This window comes from Solea senegalensis, linkage group LG3, assembly GCF_019176455.1.
Source record: "Solea senegalensis isolate Sse05_10M linkage group LG3, IFAPA_SoseM_1, whole genome shotgun sequence".
Lineage (NCBI taxonomy): Eukaryota > Metazoa > Chordata > Actinopteri > Pleuronectiformes > Soleidae > Solea > Solea senegalensis.
In genome coordinates, this window is record NC_058023.1 from 31,053,482 (window position 1) to 31,074,153 (window position 20,672).

Genomic DNA, 20,672 nt, shown 5'->3' on the forward strand with positions numbered 1-20,672 from the left:
TCTGCACTTGGATCCACGTCTGCACTCTCACCCTCTGTCAGTCCACTGTTCCTTTCCAAGACTTCTTCTATGTAGCTTATCCCTCTTTGGGAACCTTTGGTTCACTGTGGTTCTGAACAGAACTAGAGCTTGAACAGGGACCATGCAGTGTGAAAGTACGCCACAACAGAAAGGTGCCAAAATGTGGTTTGGTTGTGTTGGCACGCTCTAAAACGTTTGATGCTCAAAATGCAAAGTAAGTGAGTAACTTATCGACACTAAACAGAATTGTTGGAATGTCCCTTTACATATATTTCCACTTGGTACATATTTGTGATATTATTTATATACTTATATATACTATACTTAATAAGAAATAAACGAAATAACGAAAACTAGCGTTTAAATAAACCTGGATAACTAACTGAAACTGAATTGTGTCTTTAGTCTGTTGGCTATTTCGTTTTTACGTAGACCATTACATTTCAGGGACAGTTTTTCATTTGTTTAAAATGGCATCTTTTGTTGGGGTTTTTATGACACACAATAATTATTATGACCTTTTTTTTTGGCATCTTGCACCTGGCAAATACTCCATATAACAAAAAGTCTGATAGTAAAACTAAGCATTTATAAAAAAAACAACAACTAGCAAACCTGCTCTAAAAACTAATGACAACTAACTAACACGAATGAAAAATCCGTAACTAACCTTAACTGTAACCAGACTCTGACTGTTCTTGGGTGAAGAGGGGGTGCCCTCTGTGCGAGGACAATGGGGGAGAAAGGGGGACAAAAATAAAATGTTACACTGTTCACTTATGACTGAGCGGAAATCCCACAAGTCTCCTCGGGCCATCTGATGTTTACAGAGGCAGGAAGTTGAGCTGCTGTTCTCTCAGGTGATGTCACTCGGAGAATACGAGCGGAGCTCGACGGCTCGATGAATCACAAAGACTCAGCTCCTCCTGGGATGAAGACACTCGAGGCATAAGACGAGGAACGACTTCAAACAGCGTCGGATTTGACTTGTTCTGGAAACGGCATCTTTAAGCTTTTTAAGTTCCCCTCTCCTGACAACTGGTATGTTGTTGTTTCAAGTTGTTATTCGCCGTGTGTGTGTGTGTGTGTGTTCTCAATCACTCTCTGTCTTACCGCGGTGGTTTTTCTTGTCTTCCTGGTCTTTTTGGTCGTTTTCGTCTTCCACGTCTGACACCATGTGCTGTGTCTGTCTGCGTCGGCGTTCATGTTCCTGTCTTTGTCGCTGACCGCGTTTGATTTGGCTGTGCACGTGTCTGTGGCGCACGCGTATGTATGTATGTAAACGTATGCATAAGAACACGTCAACACATTACTGTGCACAATGTAAGGAGGACGACGCAAACACTAGTCGGACTAAAATAGAGCTAGTCAAGCTACTGTAAAAATGTTAATATTGTACCTGCACACTGTAATTGTTTTTGCAAAAGTAAAACATCTTATCCTCAAGCTATACTGCGTTTCATAATCGTCTCTTTTTTGTTTTTTAGATTACCCAAATCATTTCTTTTCTACTTCCAGCAAATTAAAGAAGCAATTTTAGTGTCAAAAACACAACATCTGTTAGTCAAATTAGTTCAATTTTGGATGCGGTTGACCGATATCAGTGTTAGTCGTTAGTTGGTGCGTTTACATGCGTGTTTAAAGACCGATGTTAGTCGGACTAAGAACAGTAATTCCATTTTCTTAATGTTATGTAAAGATGTTTGTCTGACTAAAAACGATCTAGTACTAACATACCTGGATGAAAAAATGTAAATATTGTACATGCATGTTAAAAGTCAAATATTTGTCAAACTGAGACAATAATTCTGTTTTGTTAAAGTCACATAATCTTTAAAAGTTGTTTTTTTTGTTTGTTGAACAATAACAAAGGACTATAGATCGTTTCATCATTGCAGCTCATTAAATAACCTTTTCTTTTTTTCTCCTTTAGTAGCCAAATCTGGTTTTGCCATCGGAGACATGTTTTCCGCCGTGCTTAAATTGTACTTCATCGGGACAGCGCTCACCTTCTTCGCCGTCATCTATGGAATCGTGGACTCCGTCGGAGGAACGATGTACCTCCCGAACCACCACCGCGGCGACGCGCTGGGCCGCGCCACGCAGCAGGAGCTCTCGCCACGAAACCACCCGAGACAATCGTCTGTGACTAAGAGAGTCGGCTCGTGATAAGGGGGACATCCCAGTTTACGGACCTGTCCGCTGGATGGACACGTTGGACGTTGAACAAAGGGACATTTTCGTGCTGGTTTCTTGCTGATCATTACTGTATATCTGACATGTTTGGAAATGTTGTGCACTATGTTGATATGGAGGACGTCTAATCCCACAATGTGTGTTTTTTTTATTTTTATTTTTTTTATTGGGTCTACTTTACGCATGTTAAAGCTTAACTTTACATCTGATGAAAAAAGTAACAGCACTACTGAAAAATGACTTGCACTAAACATAAGAAATTTTGCTCCTGGGGTTATGTTTTTTTGTGAAATAAAAGAAAAATGCAATTGAACTGCTGTGACGAGTGTGAGTTTAACTGCAACAGGATTATGGCCGTTTACTGGAAAGCTTATGACTCAAACTTGGATGCATTTGTAACTTGAGTGTTCCTGGCAGTGACCGATGGCAGAGAGTATTTTTGAGCCACTTTTTGAATCAAAGACTCCCGAGAAACAAGTGGGAACTTATTCTTTTTTGGCCCACAGCGAAGGATTTGGCAGAAGCCAGAAAGCCTGGTAACAGTAGTCAAGTCATGTCAGGTTTGACTGTTTTGATTCATGGGCCTGCAAGAACTAATGCATGCCGATGCAGAACAGGCTAGAAGAGTTTTGGAAAGTATTCAAAGGCACAGCACAGCGCAGTGCACACAGTGTGAACAGTGAGTCGAAGTTCCAAGGAAGCGGTCGCTTCTGTCTTTGTCTGATTCCACGAGTGATGTGAAGCCGCGGGACACTTTTCTGATTTGTAATAGCGGGTTTTATACATTTTTATACAAGACCAAAACGGTAAAATAAAAGTTAATGTTGCCACAGTGGCTTAAGATGTCGAGCAGAACAATAAAGTCCTATGAAATGCAGTGTACACTATCAGGGCCTTGGGTTTGCAGGTGATTTCACTGACATTTAACTACAGTTGAAACCAGAAGTTTACATACACTATATAAAAAGACACATATGCTTTTTTTCTCACTGTCTGACATGAAATCAGACAATCACTTTTCCTGTTTGCACCCAAGGATGAACCAGACTTGTGCAAGTCCAAAATATTCTAAATTCTATTATATTCTATTGCAAGGGAATGCAAAGTTATTGCAATAGAACATAGAAATATTGCAAGGGAAATGCAAAGTTATTGCGATAAAACCCAAAATATTGTGAGGGAATGCAAAGTTATTGTGAGAGAACTCGAAAGTATTGTGAGGGAAATGCAAAGTTATCGCAATAGAACATAGAAATATTGCAAGGAAAACGCAAAGTTATTGCGATAAAACCCAAAACATTGCAAGGAAAACGCAAAGTTATTGCGATAAAACCCAAAATATTGCGAGGGAATGCAAAGTTATTGCGAGAGAACTCGAAAGTATTGCGAGGGAAATGCAAAGTTATCGCAATAGAACATAGAAATATTGCAAGGAAAACGCAAAGTCATTGCGATAAAACCCAAAACATTGCAAGGGAATGCAAAGTTATTGCGATAAAAAAAATATTGCGAGGAATGCAAATTCATTGATAAAACCCCAAATATTGCAAGAGAATGCAAAGTTATTGTTATAAAACCCAAAATATTGAGAGGGAATGCAAAGTTATTGCGATAAAACCCAAAAATATTGAGAGGAATGCAAAGTTATTGCAATAAAACCCAAAATATTGCGAGGGAATGCAAAGTTATTAAAATATTACGAGGAATGCAAAGTTATTGCGATAAAACCCAAAATATTGCGAGGGAATGCAAATTCATTGCGATAAAACCCCAAATATTACGAGGGAATGCAAAGTTATTGCGATAAAACCCAAATATTGCGAGGCAATGCAAAGTTATTGTGATAAAACTCAAAATAACAGGTCTCCTCCAAACTATAGAATGTATTTTTGTCCACACTCATATTTCATATTTTCAATATTTGTTACATCACAGGAAAATGTCACATCTGAGCCTAAACAATTAGAAGTCACGCTTTTTCCTTTCTTGCACTGGTTTCCAGTGGCCACAAGGTGCATTTCCATCAAATGTGACTTCTCTCCCCGCGGCTCAGGACACTTGGATGCGGGCAGAAACACCTGCTGCTGGCTGAAGACTCACTTCACTCAGCACTTTTTCCCTTTATGTTAATGACCCGTGCAAACACTTCCCACCCCTACTCGACTTCAGAGCGCAAAGGAACCAAAGTGAGTCAGAGTCGGTGGAACTCAACAAATCGGACATGATCTGGAGACTGGTGGTCCTCGGTGTCGTGTGCGTCTGTCTTGTGGCCGCTGGAGAAGCCAGGCGCCGCGGGGGGAGGACAGTGACTTTCCACCGGACTCAGCAGCAGGCTGAGAGCCGGGGCCAAGTGCGCACACGCCCCAGAAGAGACACCAACAGCCAAACATCATCATCATCATCATCGTCATCAGGCGCGTCCAGGCTTATTTCTCACGGTCCTCCCTTCACCTCCTGCAGGCTCACACTCACCCCAGCAGAACACAGAGTTCTGGATGACAATACGCACGAGGTGAGGTGTGTCTAAAAAGTGTGTGTGTGTGTGTGTGTGAGACAGACGTTGATCTGGGAAGTGTTTGGTGAAAAGGGAAAAAAAGCCATGTTCAATATCCACATACTGAATGAACTGACTTACCACTTGTTAGCACTTCAAGTTGCATTCACTGTCAGCAGATAAAGACTTTGTTGGCATGGAAATCAAGCGCTAAACATGGTTTGTTTAGCTAATTAAAAAAAGGGTGTAAATAAGCGTTTTAAGTCATGCAGGTTTTCCCTCGCCTTGCTCTTCCAGACAGGCTTCAATGGTGACGATGGCTCCTATGTGATCCTCACATGGGTGGGCGGTGGCACAGGAGTGAGTATTTCTGTTATGATATTAAGCATGGAAGGTATAAACCTGTCACCGTCATATTTAATAAGCTGTCTTTCTATAGAGTGGACTCTCATGTCAGTTTTGAACTCGATTTCTCAGGTGGTCCTGGTGCTTTCCACCATCAGTTCTCCTCTCGACTCTTTTCTGGACGGTGGCTCGTCTCGACTTTACAGGAGGTGAGTCTGCGTCCGTCCGTCCACGTGTTTGTCGAAGCCGCTCAGTGCCGACCTTGACTTCATACTAGACTCCCTTTCTCTCTCTCTCTCTCTTACTCTCTCGACAGCACGGACTACGGAAAGTCGTTCCATGACATTTCCAGTCGCATCAACAACACCTTCGTAAAGGAGGAGTTTGGAGTCAGCGTCGGCCCGGGAAGCTCTGTGAGTTCACCTCCGTGTTAGTTTGGGCAAATCCGGACAAGTTCTTGCACCCTTTCTTTCTTTCTTTCTTTCTGAGTTCTTTGTATGAAGTAAATGGTACGTTCACATGGTGTGTGTGTGTGTTATTGCTTCACAAAAGACCGAAGACATATTGTGTGTCAGGGAACTACGGTGGCCTTCGCACACCAGGAATGTTTGTCTCTTTAAAACACACACTTATGTCAGGAGTATTATTCATGTTCTGCCAATAAACCCGACGCTACCCACCGCACACAGAAGTGCAACTTTTAAAAGGCGCTATATGTAAGTTCTCTGTTCCGTTTCCACGTCCCTCCACGCAGGTGATCCTGACGGCCGACACTCCAGTGCTGGACAACCCCGGCGGGATCATCTTCACCTCCACGGACGCCGGCGCGACCTTCAAGTTCACCCGGCTGCCTTTCCACCTGGCACAGCCAATCACCTACCACTTCCTTAACCACGACTACCTCGTGGCACTGAGCATCGATGTGAGTCGCACATTCTTTCTTCCTTTCTTTGTGTGTCAAACCCACGCCCTTGAAGGTAAACATGTGCGACGTTGCAGGGCGGCCTGTGGCTCTCGCTGGACTTTGGTGCCAAATGGACAAAAGTGCATGATGGAGTGCATTCCTTCTCGTGGTGAGAGTGAACAGGAAATCAATCCCTCTGTGTGTGTGTCACTGGGATAATATCACACACACGTATACTGTTTATGTTCTCACACAGTAATACACATATCTGTAGCACTTTCACAAACGTTTTAAACGTCTTCTTTCCATCAGGGGAGCTGGTGTCAACTTGTTCTTCAGCTGTAGTCGAGTAGACGCAGGTAGGAATTACAACAATACAACTATACAATGATACAATAGCGGCTCTTTATTGCGCCTGTTCAGAAGGAAGCATAAAGCAATAAAATTGCCACAAAACGATAAATGGCAGTAGCTACTGTCTCAGTGCTCAGGTGATCGAAAACAAGCTGAATAGAAGCCGGAATGGTTCCATTCTCACTGGATTCTCCTTAGAGACCCTGGTATACTTCTGCGTCAGGGTCCTGCAGTATGCCACGTCACCACCGGGTGGCGGCACAGGTCTGGACGCACGGGAATAGGACGCATTCCGACCAAAGAAGAGGAGAACGATGCTACAGCTCCCTCTGCTGTAGTTTGCAGATGAAAGGCTCGGAAGGGGGGGAAGTTGGGGTGTCAGCCGGTTTGTGGGTCACCAGGTTGAGGCTCGGATGACTAACCCTTGGCGACGACTTCTTCTGTTGCCGAAATGTTTTTTCTGCTTGGTGAGAGGGGGCTTAATACTCCACCACTCGGTGGGGGGGCAGAAGTTCACTCCCAATGTGGTCTTTATGCGTGGTTCCAAGATCTGCTCTGATATCTGGCAGCATACCGTCGCATGATCCCGTTTTCTACAACGGCCCAAACGGACAAACCAGCCCGAGGTGCTTTTACGGCAGAAGCTTACTCTGCAAACACAGAAAAACAACTCACTTGTTTGGGATGTGAAGGCCACCGTAGTTCCCCAATGTTCTGGAGTAAAAAGGTTTACGTGAGAACAGGAGTCCTCCCTTTTGTTGAAATACACGGCCTCACAATTAGATGTCAATGGACCTTGATGGGTCTGTGTTTTCAATGAAGAACTACGATCCCTGTGACCAAGTCTTTGTTCTCGTCGATGTGTGTAGTGGAGGCGGACGAGCGGGGAGACTTGGTGCTGAAGAGGACGAAGGACCTGGGCAGAACCTTCACGGTGATCCACGAGGACGTCTTCAGTTTCGGCTACATCGGCGCCTTCCTCTTCTTCTCCGTGATGGAAGACTCGGTATGAACGACAACTGACACATTTAGAAACGATGACACGCTCTTGTTATTGCTATTGTTCCGTTCGCAGAGATCTCCGCGCGTCATGTACTTCTCGTCAGACCAAGGAGACACCTTCAGTCGAGCACTGCTGCCTTCTGCTTCTACTGAGCAGGTGACAAATCCCTTTTTTATCTTCTATCAGATAGACTTGTACACCAAAATCATACATAGCTGTTCATATTTTCTTCCACAGAAACTGAGGTCTGTCCTGCCCAGTTGATCTGTTATGGAGTTACACACACACACACACACAAACCTGTACTATACCTTAGTGAGGACACGTCAAAGACCTCAAAATGGCCTTACCTTAACCTTAAACCAGGTCTTAACCCCCCCTGAAAAAGCCCTCTAAAGTCGTGAGGCCCAGCCAAAATGTCCCCACAAAGATGTTTTTGTGGACCTCACAAAGATATGAACACACACACACACACCCTTCACATCTTGCTGACAGCACAAACAAACACATGATCTCACGGGTTTATGGAATAAGAATTAAGCAGTCGTCGCAAAGTTGTTATTTGAATTTCGTAGTCAATTCTACCCTCATGTTCTTTCGTAGTCAATTCTACCCTCATGTGCTCTGTCTCATGTGTGTGTGTGTGTGTGTTTGCAGTTCTACTCCATCTTGGACGGGGATGAGGACATGCTCTTCATGCATGTGGACAACCCAGGAGGTAACACACACACACACAGACACACACAACCTGTTTCTCCTAGTAACAATAATACTAATAATAACAATAATAATAATAATAATAATAATAATAATTATAATGATGATAGGTGACACACTTTCAGCCCTTCTTCGGAAAAGCTCAACGGTGAAGAGCAAAGACTGGTTTCACAAGTTCCTGGTGTTGCTGACAAATCGTTCCATCACGCTGAGTGTGTTTGTCCACGTTGTTCCCGCCCCCTTTGTCTCTCTCCCTCTCTTCTGTTTTCTCCCCCTTTTTTCTCCCTTGGCCCCACATTTCTCAGTCACGTCTGTTTTGTTGTTGTTGTTATTGTCGCGATTTTAGTGTGTGTATGTGTGTTGCACAGATCAACATTGGGGGTGGGATCTGTTGTTTTATCTTTTGTTGGCTGGAGGGAGGGGAGGGGGGAGGATTTAGGTTACACTGTAAAAGCTGACAAACATATCTTGGCATCAGGGTGTAACACAAGCACACACAATAACGAACACACACACACAAACGTCTTCATGGTGAAGCGTCAAATGCTGCTCATACAGGTTTATATTATCATTCAGTTCTCACTCTTGCCAACAAAACGACCGAAACGAGGCACTTCTATCACCTTTTAAGCTTTATTTTGGTTTAAAAAAAAAAAAGAAGAGTGGATTCAAAGGTTAAAAGAAAAGTCACTTTTTAAGTTCTTTGTTCGGTTTCTTTGAAATATTCAGAAAACAAAAAGAAAGTTACCACATCCTGTTTGCACCAGTCGGAGGAAATGTGGTTTATGATAACGTAATAAAAAAACACTTTTCTTCATCTCATGTGAAGACGATGATGAAGATCTTGTAAAAAGTGCCTAAAAGGGAAGTATCTTACAGTTGAAGTCACTTTTTATATAATACGACTTATGAAGTCTTATAAAGTATATGACATTTACTGTGCTTAAGTATCAAAAAGTCATTTTCTGACATAACATGTACTAAAGGCCATGGTGGCTCAGTGGTAGGGCGAGTTGTCTTTCAACTGGAAGGTTGTGGGTCCAATCCCTGGCTCTAGTCTGTATGTGTCCTGAGCAAAGACACGTAACCCCCATGTTGGAGCGTTTGAATGATGGGTGAAAACTTTAGTGTTAAAGCAGCTCATCGAGACTGGAAAAGCTCTATATACAGACCATAATACCGACTCTTCTTCTTCTTCTGATTTTATTTGGTAGTAAAAAAGACTGAAAGTAGGGCAGATACGGTTATTACCTGGTACATGTTATTATTATTATTTATTTTTAAACTGCAGACACCTTCTTTGGGACCATGTACACGTCCGACGACCGCGGGATCTTGTTCACCAAGTCGCTGGAGCGCCACCTGTTTGACGGGCAGAGGAAGAGCGACTTCACCAACGTCACGTCACTGAGAGGAGTTTACCTGACGAATAAACTTGACACGGGTAGGGTTCTTTACGTTTCCACCTTAAAGAACAACCTTAAAAAATATTCCTAAGACCGTTTGTGATATCTGGGAAATTCACGGTATCTTTGTCTGCGTTTGGTACGTTAGCCGTGATCCAGACCAGATTTACCGGCGCGTCGCCTCTCAGTACCCATAATTCCCTAAACGGTTGTTATTGTCATAGCGTCTTTTATGTTTCATTTGGTTCAGGACAATCGTGACTTGGACTCTGTTTTCTTTGTTGCAGACGGCCGCATACGCTCCGTCATTTCCTTCAACCGAGGAGGGAAGTGGCGACAGCTTAACAAGCCGGAGAACGTGGACTGCAGCGAGCAAACTAAGAAGGTACGGGGACGTGACTGCACTTCACGTTATTTCAAGTGAACCGTCGCTCACTGTTGCCCGTTTGCTTCGTAAATCAGTGCAACCTTCACGTACACGGAGAACACAGTCGGAACAACAGGATCGTACCCATGCTCGCGCTGACCGAGCCGACGGCTGTTGGTCTGGTCATTGCCCACGGTGAGGTGACTTCACCACGTTTACTTGCCTGTATCTCTGCTGTCAGCTGGAAATGTAGACTTAATAAAGATTAGACACTAAATCGGGATTATTTTCCCCTTTTTTCTCAGGCACAGTGGGCGATTCCCTGTCGTCGTCGCAGCACCCCGACGTGTTTGTGTCCTCGGATGGCGGCTATACCTGGAGGGGGACACTGAGGGGCCCTCACCACTACAGCATCCTGGACTCTGGGGGTCTGATTGTGGCTGTGGAGGCCCAGCACGAAGGACAAGTCAAGACTATTAAGTACAAAGTGGATTTTTTTACTATTGCATTCAACCCCACTGTTACCATCCATGTCGTCGTGCGTCGTACTTCTCATTACCGGAACTCCTAGACCCGTTTTGATATCTAGAAAATTCAAAAACTATGGACTGGCGACCTGTCCAGGGTGGGGCCCCACCTTTCACCTCAAGGTCAGCTGAGATTGGAGGATAAAGCGGTAGAAGATGGATGGACGGCTACCGGAGAGCAGAGAACTAGAGCTTTGTGTTTTACGGTAGAACCTCAGGACTTCCCCGGGAACGAGCGTCCAATCAATATAAATCCAGATGATGGTCATAAACACAGTTGGCACAGTTAAACAATATAGAATTCTATTAAGTTTTTTGTGTTTCCAGATTCTCCACGGACGAGGGCCACTGCTGGAAGTCGTATAACTTCACGGAGCAGCCCTTCTTCTTCGCTGGTCTGGCGTCGGAGCCGGGCACCAAGGCCTTGAACGTCAGCGTTTGGGGTTTCCGGCCCGAGGAAGACGGGCAGCCCATGTGGGTGGCCGTGACTATTGACTTCCAGAGCCTCATCACCAGAGAGTGTGAGTTGCATTCAGTCCACCTGACTGTCGGCCCCCTTACTGCGCATGCTGCCATCTGGTGGTTGGATTGTGAAGTGAAGTTCTTGTCTCCAGGGTTTTCACTTACCTCAACCTAAAAAGGCCTTAAACACGTTCTCCCCCTCTTCATTTCTGATACATTCCACAGACCGGTTTTTTAACACATGCCTGCAAAACCCTTCATTTAACCTGCTGCTCGTCATCTTCGTCCATTTTATAAAGACTTATTTCTCAAACCAACAAAATCTGTGCGTCTTTTCAACAATTTTTGCTTGATTTATTTGTGGGATTCTGTCAGAAAACAGCTATGTTTGTGTGCTTCTGTGCACCAGACGTGATTTAGCAACATCTGAGGCCAGTGACTTGTTCGTCTTGGAGCGATGAATTCTCAATATTTACATTTAAATGGGTTTTTCCTTAAACACAGCCATTTTTCCAGAATATAATTGGCAAATAACTGCATGTTAAAATACCGTGCCGATGGGTGAAGACGGAATTTATTATCTGTTTTTGTCAGTTTTTGACACTGTTGGAAATTGTGTTTTGCTGCGATTATACGTCATGCAAGCATAGAGTTGATAGTAGACGCAACCAGGGCTCTCATTTACATACGCTACGAAGGCAGCAGCCGACAGAAAGTGACTGAACTCCCTTTGTGGCCCGCTAGTTTCATTCCATGTCATGAAAATTACAGCCACAACCATCAACAACTCCTCCCCTTTTTCCCCCCCCTCTTCAAACTGTTTTTCTCAGGTAGCGACCGGGACTACGAGGAGTGGCTCGCTCATTCGTCAGAGGGGAAGGACTCGGCGAGGAGGGGTTGCGTCCTGGGCGTGAAGGAGACGTACAGGAGGCTGAAGAAAAAGTCTGTGTGCCGCAACGGGAAGAGCTTTGTGGTGAGCAAGAAGCAAAGCCCCTGCCTGTGCACAAGAGATGATTACTTATGGTAAGTACGTGAGTAAGTAAGTGAAAGTGTTGTTATTACTCATACTCAAAAAGTCATATCTCATAAATATGACTTTTTATCTCATAATTTCGACCTTTTATTTCATAATTTTGACTTTTTGTCTCATAATTATGACTTTTTATCTCATAATTATGACTTTTTATCTCATAATTATGACTTTTTGTCTCATAATTTTGACTTTTTATCTCATAATTAAGACTTTTTATCTCATAATTACGACTTTTTGTCTCATAATTTCAACTTTGAGTATATTTTTATTATCAAGACGGAAATGGGCTTCCATGCAGATCCTTTTTTCTTACAGCGACTACGGTTACTATCCTCACCCGAACACTTCCGAGTGTGTGAGACAACCCAACTCTGCCAACAAAACGCTGGAGATCTGTTTGGATGGAGAGGAGGACGAGCTCCTGACAGCAGGGTAAAAACAACCACTCTTTTGTTTAAAGGAAAACATAAAAAGTAAGCCTCGTGCACATGCTCACAGACGTCTGAATTATGCTTGCAGGTATCGCAAGGTCCCGAGCGATAAGTGCGAGGGTGGCTTCACGCCTCAGCTCGCAGTTCAGACCGTCATCAGGCCGTGTGGCGTTAAACCCACTCCTGGTTCGCCCACGTTGTCCACGTCTCCGGAAACAGTCTTTGACACACCGGTAGAGTCCATTCTGTTGCTTTTATCTCTGTGTTCGTGTTCATGTTTTCAAGTAAATGACACCTAGTTGTTGCACGTCGTGCATGTGCAGCGAGAGAGGCTGGTGCTGATCCTGGTGTGTGCAGGGGCGGGAGCCGTCGTCCTGGTCGCTGTCGTCTCCGCTCTGCTCGCCGTCAGGGGAGTGGTTTATAGAAACAGGTGAGCGTGACACACACATGCGGTCAAGGTCAATACAAGGGCGTTGCCTGTGTTCTTCAGGTATGGCGCCAAAAAAACGCACCACTTTTTCTCTTTTGCCGACATCATGTTACCAAAAATCCGTCAGATTTTGATCGGCCCGCAGCTTCGGTTTTATAATCTATTATCTATGGCGCGGGACGGCTATGCTATCACGTTATCTGACTCCAGATGTGATAGAGAGGCTCATTTTGTAGCTTAGATTTGGTGACATTGCCATTTAAAAATTGTAATGTGTGACAATGAAAATAAAATGATGATAAAACAGTGTATTTGTATGCAACCTTTGGTGTTTTTTTTAAAAAAAAAGGTCTGAAGGGACCACTGGCGGCTGTTAAATCGCCGCCGAATCGATACGGAGCTAGCCTCGCCGGCTAACACTAGCCAGTTAGCAGTTAAAAAGGGTTTGGACACACTCGCTCACTACCTACTGGAAAGTACGTTGTCAACTATGTTAGTTTGTTATGTTTGCTGGTTTCAATCAGGAAAATAAGCAGAACACGTTGGCTTCAGGTTGCTAAACATATTGTTTTGCCTCCTGAACGTAGCACACGTAGCACGTAGGAGTTTGTAGTATTAGTATGTGTGTGTGTGCATCAGCAGATAAGCCAATATTGTGTATATTTGATGTGTAACTGTGTATTTCAACTCTTAATTATTTATACTGTATACAAAGCATGTGGATTTTTTAGGTACAATAGTCGAACCTGTCACATGACCGAGACCTTCAAAAACTAGTCTCGAGTACTCGCACACACACACACGCACACACACGCGCCCTTGTGTTTTGTGCACACATCCTTGAGCTGCGCGTACTGCGTAGACCTTTATTTATTTAATTGTGGTTTTCTGATTTGGTCTACAGGTCACCAGTGTACCGTTTCTCCAACCTCCAGATCCAGGAGGACAACAACTGCGACAACGAACGCGAAAACGGCACGAGCAGCAACGGCGCCGCCTGCCAACACGACTCAGACGACGTGAGCGCTGTCACGATCACATAAATGTTACTCTTTGATGTTATTGTCGCAGGCTGAAAATGTGTTGTTTGTTTTTTTTTTAGCATGTCATCTAATTTATTTTAGTATTTTTTTGGACAGGACCTTATTGAATGACACACGACAACGGATATGAGATTGTCCAGCTGTGCTGTATTCTGTCAGGATTAATCCTTCATATTTGGACCAGATCATCCTTCTGGAAATTGTTAATGTCTTAATTTATTGAGCTTTCTTCATTTCATTGCTTTGCTTGCTTTTTAACATGTACAGTTTTGTTTTTTTTAAACCACACGTTTATGTATGTTCAATGTGAAAACAATCCTTACTTCACATTTGCATTTGTGAAAAATAAATGATTGCAAAACTACGCCAGTGTGAGTGTCCGTCCATTAGATGGCGCTGGTTTCGCTGAAAAGTGTCCCGTCTGTGTCAAAGTGGGCAGAAAAAGAAGAAAGCAGGTAGTTTCAGTTTCTGTAAAGATCCTGCACTGACACGATGTCGTACTACGTGACATATCAAAAGAATGGAAGACAAAATGTACAATGTCTCATAATAATACACAATTACAATCACAATACAGTAATAATGTGATTTTATATATATATTTATTTATTACTGTATATATTACGACAAGGAAGAGGAATAGCTGCCCTGTGGGAATCTGAGATTGGGGCGGGGCGGAGAAGTGCTCCGACCTCGCGTTAGTCTTCGGTTTCTTCGACAGAGTGGCGCATCTCGCCGTGTCCACCCAGCCGAGCTGTCATCGCTCCCACACTACAACAGACTGTACCACAGGGATATCGGGACGGACACAGTGAGCCAGGTCTCCCCACAGTCACTCAGGTTCGCACACACCTGGCGGTGATCCAGCGGTGAGTTATGGATTTATTCATTTATTTGTCATGACAACATAAACAAGTTGTTTCAGTGTTGTTGAAAAAAAAAGAAAAAAGAAGAAGAAGAAGAAACCCGGAGGAGAGCGCGAGCTACACACACGAACGGCTTTAAAAGTTAGCTTCCAAGCTAACATCACCGTCCGCGGACAAACACGACTCTGCGTGGAAGTAATTCAGCGCGAAATAAACACTGGCGCGGAGACAGACGTGTGTAAATTGCGTCCCCGTCTCTGCGGTTAGCAACCGACGTCATGACACGGAGGAAACGTTACCCAGCTGCTGTGACGGCGATTGAAAGATAACGGAAAACGCATTAAACTCAGCATTTCAGCGATTTGGCAGACAACGAAAGGGTTCACGATGAAATATATACGTTTCCTGTCTGGGGGACAGCTGCTGAAAATGGACAGGGTGCAGGCAAAGTGCTTCTCCAACAACTGTCCCAGCCTAACTTGTTGGAAGTGGGAGACTCCCCTCTTAATATTAGAGGTAAACATTGGGCCTGTACACTTGTGGGCCTCAAACACAAATCTGCTATGAAATGCACATTGGAAACAGGGGAAAGAAATTCACTTTTCCTCTAATACAAGGCAGCTTTCACAAAGCTGGAGTGGAACGGTGTAATTGGATCTGCCTGGTCTCCAGAGACAAAAGTGGACTTATCTCTCTGCTTGAAGATAACCAGCATTTCAGTCAAAAGTGTGTGTGTGTATATATATATATATGTATACAAGTCCAAGTTAATCACATTGTTTTCAGATTTGTAGAGATCCAGTGTCAGGAAGGGGCCTGGCCGTGCCGTGTTGGTTAATCATTTTCAGATTAAACAGTGGTTTCATATTTCAGGTCAGGTGTGTCAGTTGGTTTCTTCAGCTGCTGATGTTCTCCTCCTCTGATGGTGCCTAAAGGATGGGGGGGTAAATCGAGCGTACGTGGTGATGGGCAAATGAAGCTTCTGTGAACCACTGAACCAGTATCTTTCTTTGCTCACTACACTCCCCAAACAGTCCGCGAACCAGTGAGGTGATTCATTCAGTCCACCCAAACCTGCTTCAGGGGTGTGAAGCGCATGTCAAAGCTTCAGTGTCACTCTGCCATCACTAGGATACAGCTTGTCGAACAAGAGGCTTTTACATGACATTCATGCGCCGTGTTTTAAATAACACGCGTTACATGAAGAAAGTGCCAGGCAAAGGCACAAACAAGTTCTGAAGAGGCTGCATCTGCAATGTGTCTATAAACGTGTAATAGGAGCTGTGTTATTGGACGTCTAACTCTTGTCTGTGTGGGTCAAAAATGACGGCCGCTGTAAAGCAAGGCCCTTCTCAAAGTACTTAATTGATCGTTTATTATACCATCTTTTTCAGGTCTATACACCTTAACAAACATCACGTACATTCAACTTCCACATGTAAACCCCATAAAAACCTCTGGATTGAGCTGATTGTGCGATTGTTTCGTTGCCACAGGTAGTTTTTTGTGGGAAAAAGAGGCTGGACGCGTGCTAAGATGATCCGGACCGCTGGTGAGTGGATCTCCTACAACACACATCAGTGTGTGATGACAGGGAAAGTCCAGATATATATATATATATTATATTTAATGTACAAAACATTTAGACTCTTAATCTTTTCTGTGTGCTTACTTCTCTTCCAGGTATTTTGAAGTTGGTAGCGCTCGTCACTGCGTTCTTCCTGGCTGTGTTTTTGACATTCCAACTGCTGGAGATCAACATGGACTTTAAACTGGGCAACATGATGTGTGAGTGACCTCATCTCTACTCTTGACACTGTAGGAAGTAGCCGGGAATGAGTTGTAAATGACACGTATTCACTCTCCTGCCGTCATCCCGGGGCACGTGTGTTTCCAGTAATGGTAACGCAGTAATAGAGCAGTGTTTGGAGTCTCATCTTCCCTCTGGATGTTTCCTGCACTGCAAACAAACCCTGGACGTTCAACAGCCCGACAGGATAAACGCGTCTTGCAGCCGAGAAGCAGCGGGGACGTGGGTGTTGGTAGATCACTCAGGCATATACTCATGTTGAGTTGCCAGCAGGGTTTTGTTAATTGCTCTGATTATCCACACAGAAGAAAGGCAACAGAGCTTTAAACAAATAGAACCGACTGTAGTGAAAGTCCTGTGACAACAACCCTTGTTTGGATTGATTTATGCGGCTGCTGCTGCTGCTTGACTAATGTTCCTGGGATTATTTAGTGCATGAACTTTACGATCCAGGTCACTTAAAGTCTGGATCCGGACCCGGGTCCCACCCTTTACGGACCCGGACCTTTTTTTTTTTTTACAATGAATCAGCGATAATTGACAGAGCGTTTGTGTATGAACTGGCACGGTTTTTCTATATTTTACAGAACTAGAGGTCCAGGAAATGCAGCTGTAAATTACCATGCACTCGACTACTGAGAACTGGGTTTATTTTTGGCATGCAGAAACCCCCCCAAAAACCACACATTGCTTCACAGAGCAATGTTTACACTGGGGCGTGAAACTAAGTTGTTGACTACACACACACACACAGGATGCTGATATTTAAACTATGCATCGCACTGGAGATTGTAGAAGTTATCAGAAGTAGCTGCACGTTCCACCACGGCGATCTTAAGCCAGCTTGGAGGCTTGTCCAGAAGAGGTCGCCGTTCCTGGAGCCGCAGGAAACGTTAGCCAAACACACAGCAGCGCTGCCTCACGTTTATTAGTGGATCGGAAAAAAATGTCCTGGTGCGACCGTTCACACCTAGCAATAAACTGCATCCTGGTTGCGTCACCCGTGACGTCGTGAGCGATAAGAGACGAGTAGTGTTAGTGACGGCTACAAATAAAAGTAGTAATTAGTGTAAAGAACAAACAGACAAACTGCGGATCAGAGGGCGTCAGCTGAGCTGAGCTCACATGCGTCCTCCGATTGCACCTGGAATGTCTTAAATGTCTTAACGGGGTCTTAAACATATGAAATATTTGCTTTTCAGCAAAGTCTGTGACGGGGAACTTAGTCAGTAAGTGATTTCCCTTTTATCTCTGTTTCTCTGTGTCTTTGCTGTCTGCTTGAATGCCAATATTCCTCCTTATTAAGTGTTTTTTTGTGTGTTTTTTTTTTTATTTTAAATCTCTGCACCCGTTGAAATGCCACAATCGAATCACCCGTATCGCTTCACAGCTTGACGCTTCTTGTGCTTTCATGTCAAAAAACCCGTTTTACCTGCACTTTCCTGTTCCAGGTGTTTGCACCCGCTTGTGTGACCTGTTTGTGATGTGATGTGATGTCTTTGTCACGGAATTATGCAAATTCTGAGCGGGATTCTTGAAATTCTCCCCAGCAAAGCCAGTCAGACACAAGTGCGGCCTGTTGAAGTCGTGTCCGAACGCACACTTTGCCTTCAAGATCGTGAGCGGAGCAGCCAGCGTGGTGGGGCCCAGAATGTGCCTGGAGGACAAGATGTGAGTCAAGTGACAAGTCGGTGTCATAAATGCACATAGTGTGCTTATAAATGATGAGACCCGGGTGTGTAAATTCAAAGGTGTGCCCTCCAGGACCATGATGTTGACGCTGACCTCTGTCATTCTTCCGCAGAGTCATGAGCGGCGTGAAGAACAACGTGGGGAGAGGGATAAACATCGCTCTGGTCGACGGTAACCTCGTCGCGGCGTGCACACGTTTCTTTTTTTCTCGCTCAGTAACTGCTGTGAGCAACAGTCCGTCCGTGAAACATGAACGTTTGTTTTCCATACGCAGGCAAAACGGGGCAAACCACAAACACAGCGTTTTTTGATATGTGGGCAGGAGGTGAGTACATGTCGTTACACACACACACGCACACACACACGCGTGTATCGTGTTAACCAGGTGCGACCCGTGTGCAGATGTGGCCCCCTTCGTTAAATTCCTGAAGGACATCAAAGAAGGGACGATCGTGATGATGGCTTCGTTCGACGACGCTGCCACAAAGTGAGCCCGCCGCTCCCGTGACACGCGTTGATGATGATGATGATGAGTTGAAATAATTTCGGCGTCTTTGCTCCCGTAGGCTCAACGACGAAGCCAGGACGCTCATTGCTGAGCTGGGCAGCTCGGTGATCAGCAGCATGGGCTTCAGGGATAACTGGATCTTTGTGGGAGGGAAAGGCATCAAAACCAAGAGTCCTTTTGAGCAGGTAACACAAGAGGTTTGATATGTTTGCCACTTTATCTTCGCTGTAAGACGATATGATACGATGCACCGTTATTGTCCCACATTGGGGGAAAATCCCCCGTATTACAGCAGCAGAGAGATAGTCACAGAAATGATATATACACACAGGTGGAGCATAGAATTGTGACAGTGGATGAAGGATGAATTGAGTATTCTAGTGTCTGCAGGGAGCACTGCCGGTTGTTGTTGTGAAGTCTCACAGCAGCAGGAAGGAAGGCCTTCCCAGTCCCTTCCTGTCGCTCCAGAGAAGACGTCTGGTGCCTTCCTCTGCTCTGCTCTGGCCTTTCTTAGAAAGTGCGGCCGTGTGGTTTGGACAGAAGTAGACCTGTGTACACAGAGAGAGAGCAATTTTCAGCTCTAACAGTGAGATAAAGGATAATTGTCCGTCTATGGAAACACTCTTAAACCTCCTGAAAGACAAGTTTCTCTTAAATTGGTCTTGAATTCGCGTCAAACCTGTTCGGCGGGTGTAAAACAATATTGTGTCGTGTGTGGAATGTCTTGTCGAGTGTGTGATTGTGTCGTTTCCTCCCTCTCCAGTATATTAAGAACAACCCGGACAGCAACAAGTTTGACGGATGGCCCGAGGTGCTTGAGATGGAAGGCTGCATCCCCCAAAAATACGAGATGTGATGGAAGGAAGCGGCACCGCCCCTGTTTGCCGCCGCCCACCCTCTGTCCTCCTGACATTCCTCGTGTGCACACGAGACTTTTCTTCTTCGTCTTTTTCTTTTTTTTTTTTTTTTCGTCTTTAGCTGTTTTCAGACTGGGACTGCAGAACTGGGTCCGAACGAGGAGCGCGTTTCACGTCCGGGGGGGGGGCGAGAGGTGGTGCAGCGCGGGCGACGGAGAGCGGGATCTGCTGCTGCTGCTGCTGCTGCTGCTGCTGCTGCTGCGTTCTCACAACAAAACAACTGGTTTTTCACTACCACGCCACCGCCGCTGCTGCTGACGCCATTTCTAAAGTCATGCGTGGACGTCAGTGCATGTCTGAAAGCAGATTATGTCTTTGGGCTGTGAAAGGGTCTCTTGCTCAAAGGGTTTTATTGAAATGTAACATCAGCCTCCCTCCTTCCCCCTGACCTCTGAACTTTCTGAAGGTTTTTTTTTTTCTCCCCAGGGCCGTGCGGACAGCATGAAGCTCAATCTCAATCAAACAGCGTTCAGGTTTCACAATGCCTGTGGACATTAATGTGGAATGGGATGAATTTTGTGGCTGGTAATCTGAACTAAGCCAAAGACGCGTATCCACCGCCTCACCGCGGCACGGCACGGTTAAGTCGCGTTCCCACTAGCGTAGTACCTGGCCGTCGCAGGAAGAGGCGTTACCGAACAATGCCGAACTGTCGCTCACTTCCAAAGACTTAACAATCCTTCAAAACGTGACGTAAACGTCTTAAATCTTAAATATTTAACAGAGGAGTGTGGCGTGTCTCAGTCCAGTGACTGCGCTCCGGTCATGGAAGGAAGACAGTTTTAAACTTAATTACACTGAAAACAGCTGCTTCACAAGTCACTATGTCGCGTGTAAAATTCATGACTCCGCCCACGTCGAGTCAGTGCTTTGTGGAAAACCAACCTAAACCGTGCCGTGCTGTGCCGAGCCGGGACCATAGTGGACCAGGGCCATTGGACTCAGTAATATCAGGCAGTAAGGTAGAGCGCACTGAATAGAAGGGACTTTAATGAACACTCTGACATTAAGTAGCTTTAGAGCATGTCGCATTTTATTGCACTGCTGACTTTTCTTGTTTTTCTGAGGGTGAGTGGCATGTCTTAATCAAATGCACCAAAATCACTGTGAAATATAATGTACATATGTGTGAAACGATGCTGTAGT

General features: G+C 44.7%; 2 protein-coding genes and 1 long non-coding RNA gene across 6 annotated transcripts; all 3 read left to right on the forward strand.

Moving 5' to 3' along the window:
• The first annotated feature begins 636 nt into the window (after positions 1 to 636).
• Positions 637 to 2,530, forward strand: LOC122766834. The gene is made up of 2 exons (XR_006360112.1): positions 637 to 1,062; positions 1,955 to 2,530. It is a non-coding gene; the product is annotated as an uncharacterized LOC122766834 (long non-coding RNA).
• Positions 2,531 to 4,291: 1,761 nt separating this feature from the next.
• Positions 4,292 to 14,097, forward strand: si:dkey-159a18.1 (sortilin). Of its 4 annotated transcripts, none has more exons than XM_044020725.1 (21): positions 4,292 to 4,729; positions 5,009 to 5,071; positions 5,189 to 5,265; positions 5,373 to 5,469; positions 5,811 to 5,978; positions 6,056 to 6,129; positions 6,273 to 6,319; positions 7,184 to 7,320; positions 7,390 to 7,473; positions 7,975 to 8,035; positions 9,326 to 9,478; positions 9,728 to 9,825; positions 9,903 to 10,002; positions 10,113 to 10,287; positions 10,662 to 10,855; positions 11,627 to 11,819; positions 12,145 to 12,261; positions 12,349 to 12,493; positions 12,618 to 12,690; positions 13,595 to 13,709; positions 13,830 to 14,097. In XM_044020725.1, exons 1-21 carry the CDS (start codon positions 4,439 to 4,441, stop codon positions 13,861 to 13,863), a joined length of 2,496 nt encoding a protein of 831 aa, XP_043876660.1. In that variant the 5' UTR covers positions 4,292 to 4,438; the 3' UTR covers positions 13,864 to 14,097. The 4 variants fall into 4 exon arrangements, with proteins under 4 accessions (XP_043876660.1, XP_043876661.1, XP_043876659.1 ...); XM_044020724.1 differs by having other exon boundaries at positions 4,293 to 4,729; positions 12,584 to 12,690; XM_044020726.1 differs by having other exon boundaries at positions 13,595 to 14,097.
• Positions 14,098 to 14,480: 383 nt separating this feature from the next.
• fam3c (FAM3 metabolism regulating signaling molecule C) lies at positions 14,481 to 19,573 on the forward strand. The gene is made up of 10 exons (XM_044022542.1): positions 14,481 to 14,602; positions 16,096 to 16,151; positions 16,283 to 16,387; positions 17,612 to 17,638; positions 17,960 to 18,080; positions 18,214 to 18,272; positions 18,376 to 18,426; positions 18,504 to 18,588; positions 18,668 to 18,794; positions 19,373 to 19,573. The coding sequence occupies exons 2-10, from the start codon at positions 16,136 to 16,138 to the stop codon at positions 19,463 to 19,465; spliced, it is 684 nt and encodes a 227-aa protein (XP_043878477.1). The 5' UTR covers positions 14,481 to 14,602; positions 16,096 to 16,135; the 3' UTR covers positions 19,466 to 19,573.
• The last annotated feature ends 1,099 nt before the right edge of the window (positions 19,574 to 20,672 follow it).

Coding starts and splice junctions, on each gene's coding strand:
- si:dkey-159a18.1 (XM_044020723.1), top strand. CDS start 4,439: ATGATCTGGAGACTGGTGGTCCTCGGTGTCGTGTGCGTCTGTCTTGTG. Junction 8,036..9,325: donor GCATGTGGACAACCCAGGAG/GTAACACACACA, acceptor TTTAAACTGCAG/ACACCTTCTTTGGGACCATG. Junction 10,856..11,626: donor GAGCCTCATCACCAGAGAGT/GTGAGTTGCATT, acceptor TGTTTTTCTCAG/GTAGCGACCGGGACTACGAG.
- fam3c (XM_044022542.1), top strand. Junction 18,081..18,213: donor ATGTGCCTGGAGGACAAGAT/GTGAGTCAAGTG, acceptor ATTCTTCCGCAG/AGTCATGAGCGGCGTGAAGA. Junction 18,589..18,667: donor TTCGACGACGCTGCCACAAA/GTGAGCCCGCCG, acceptor TTGCTCCCGTAG/GCTCAACGACGAAGCCAGGA.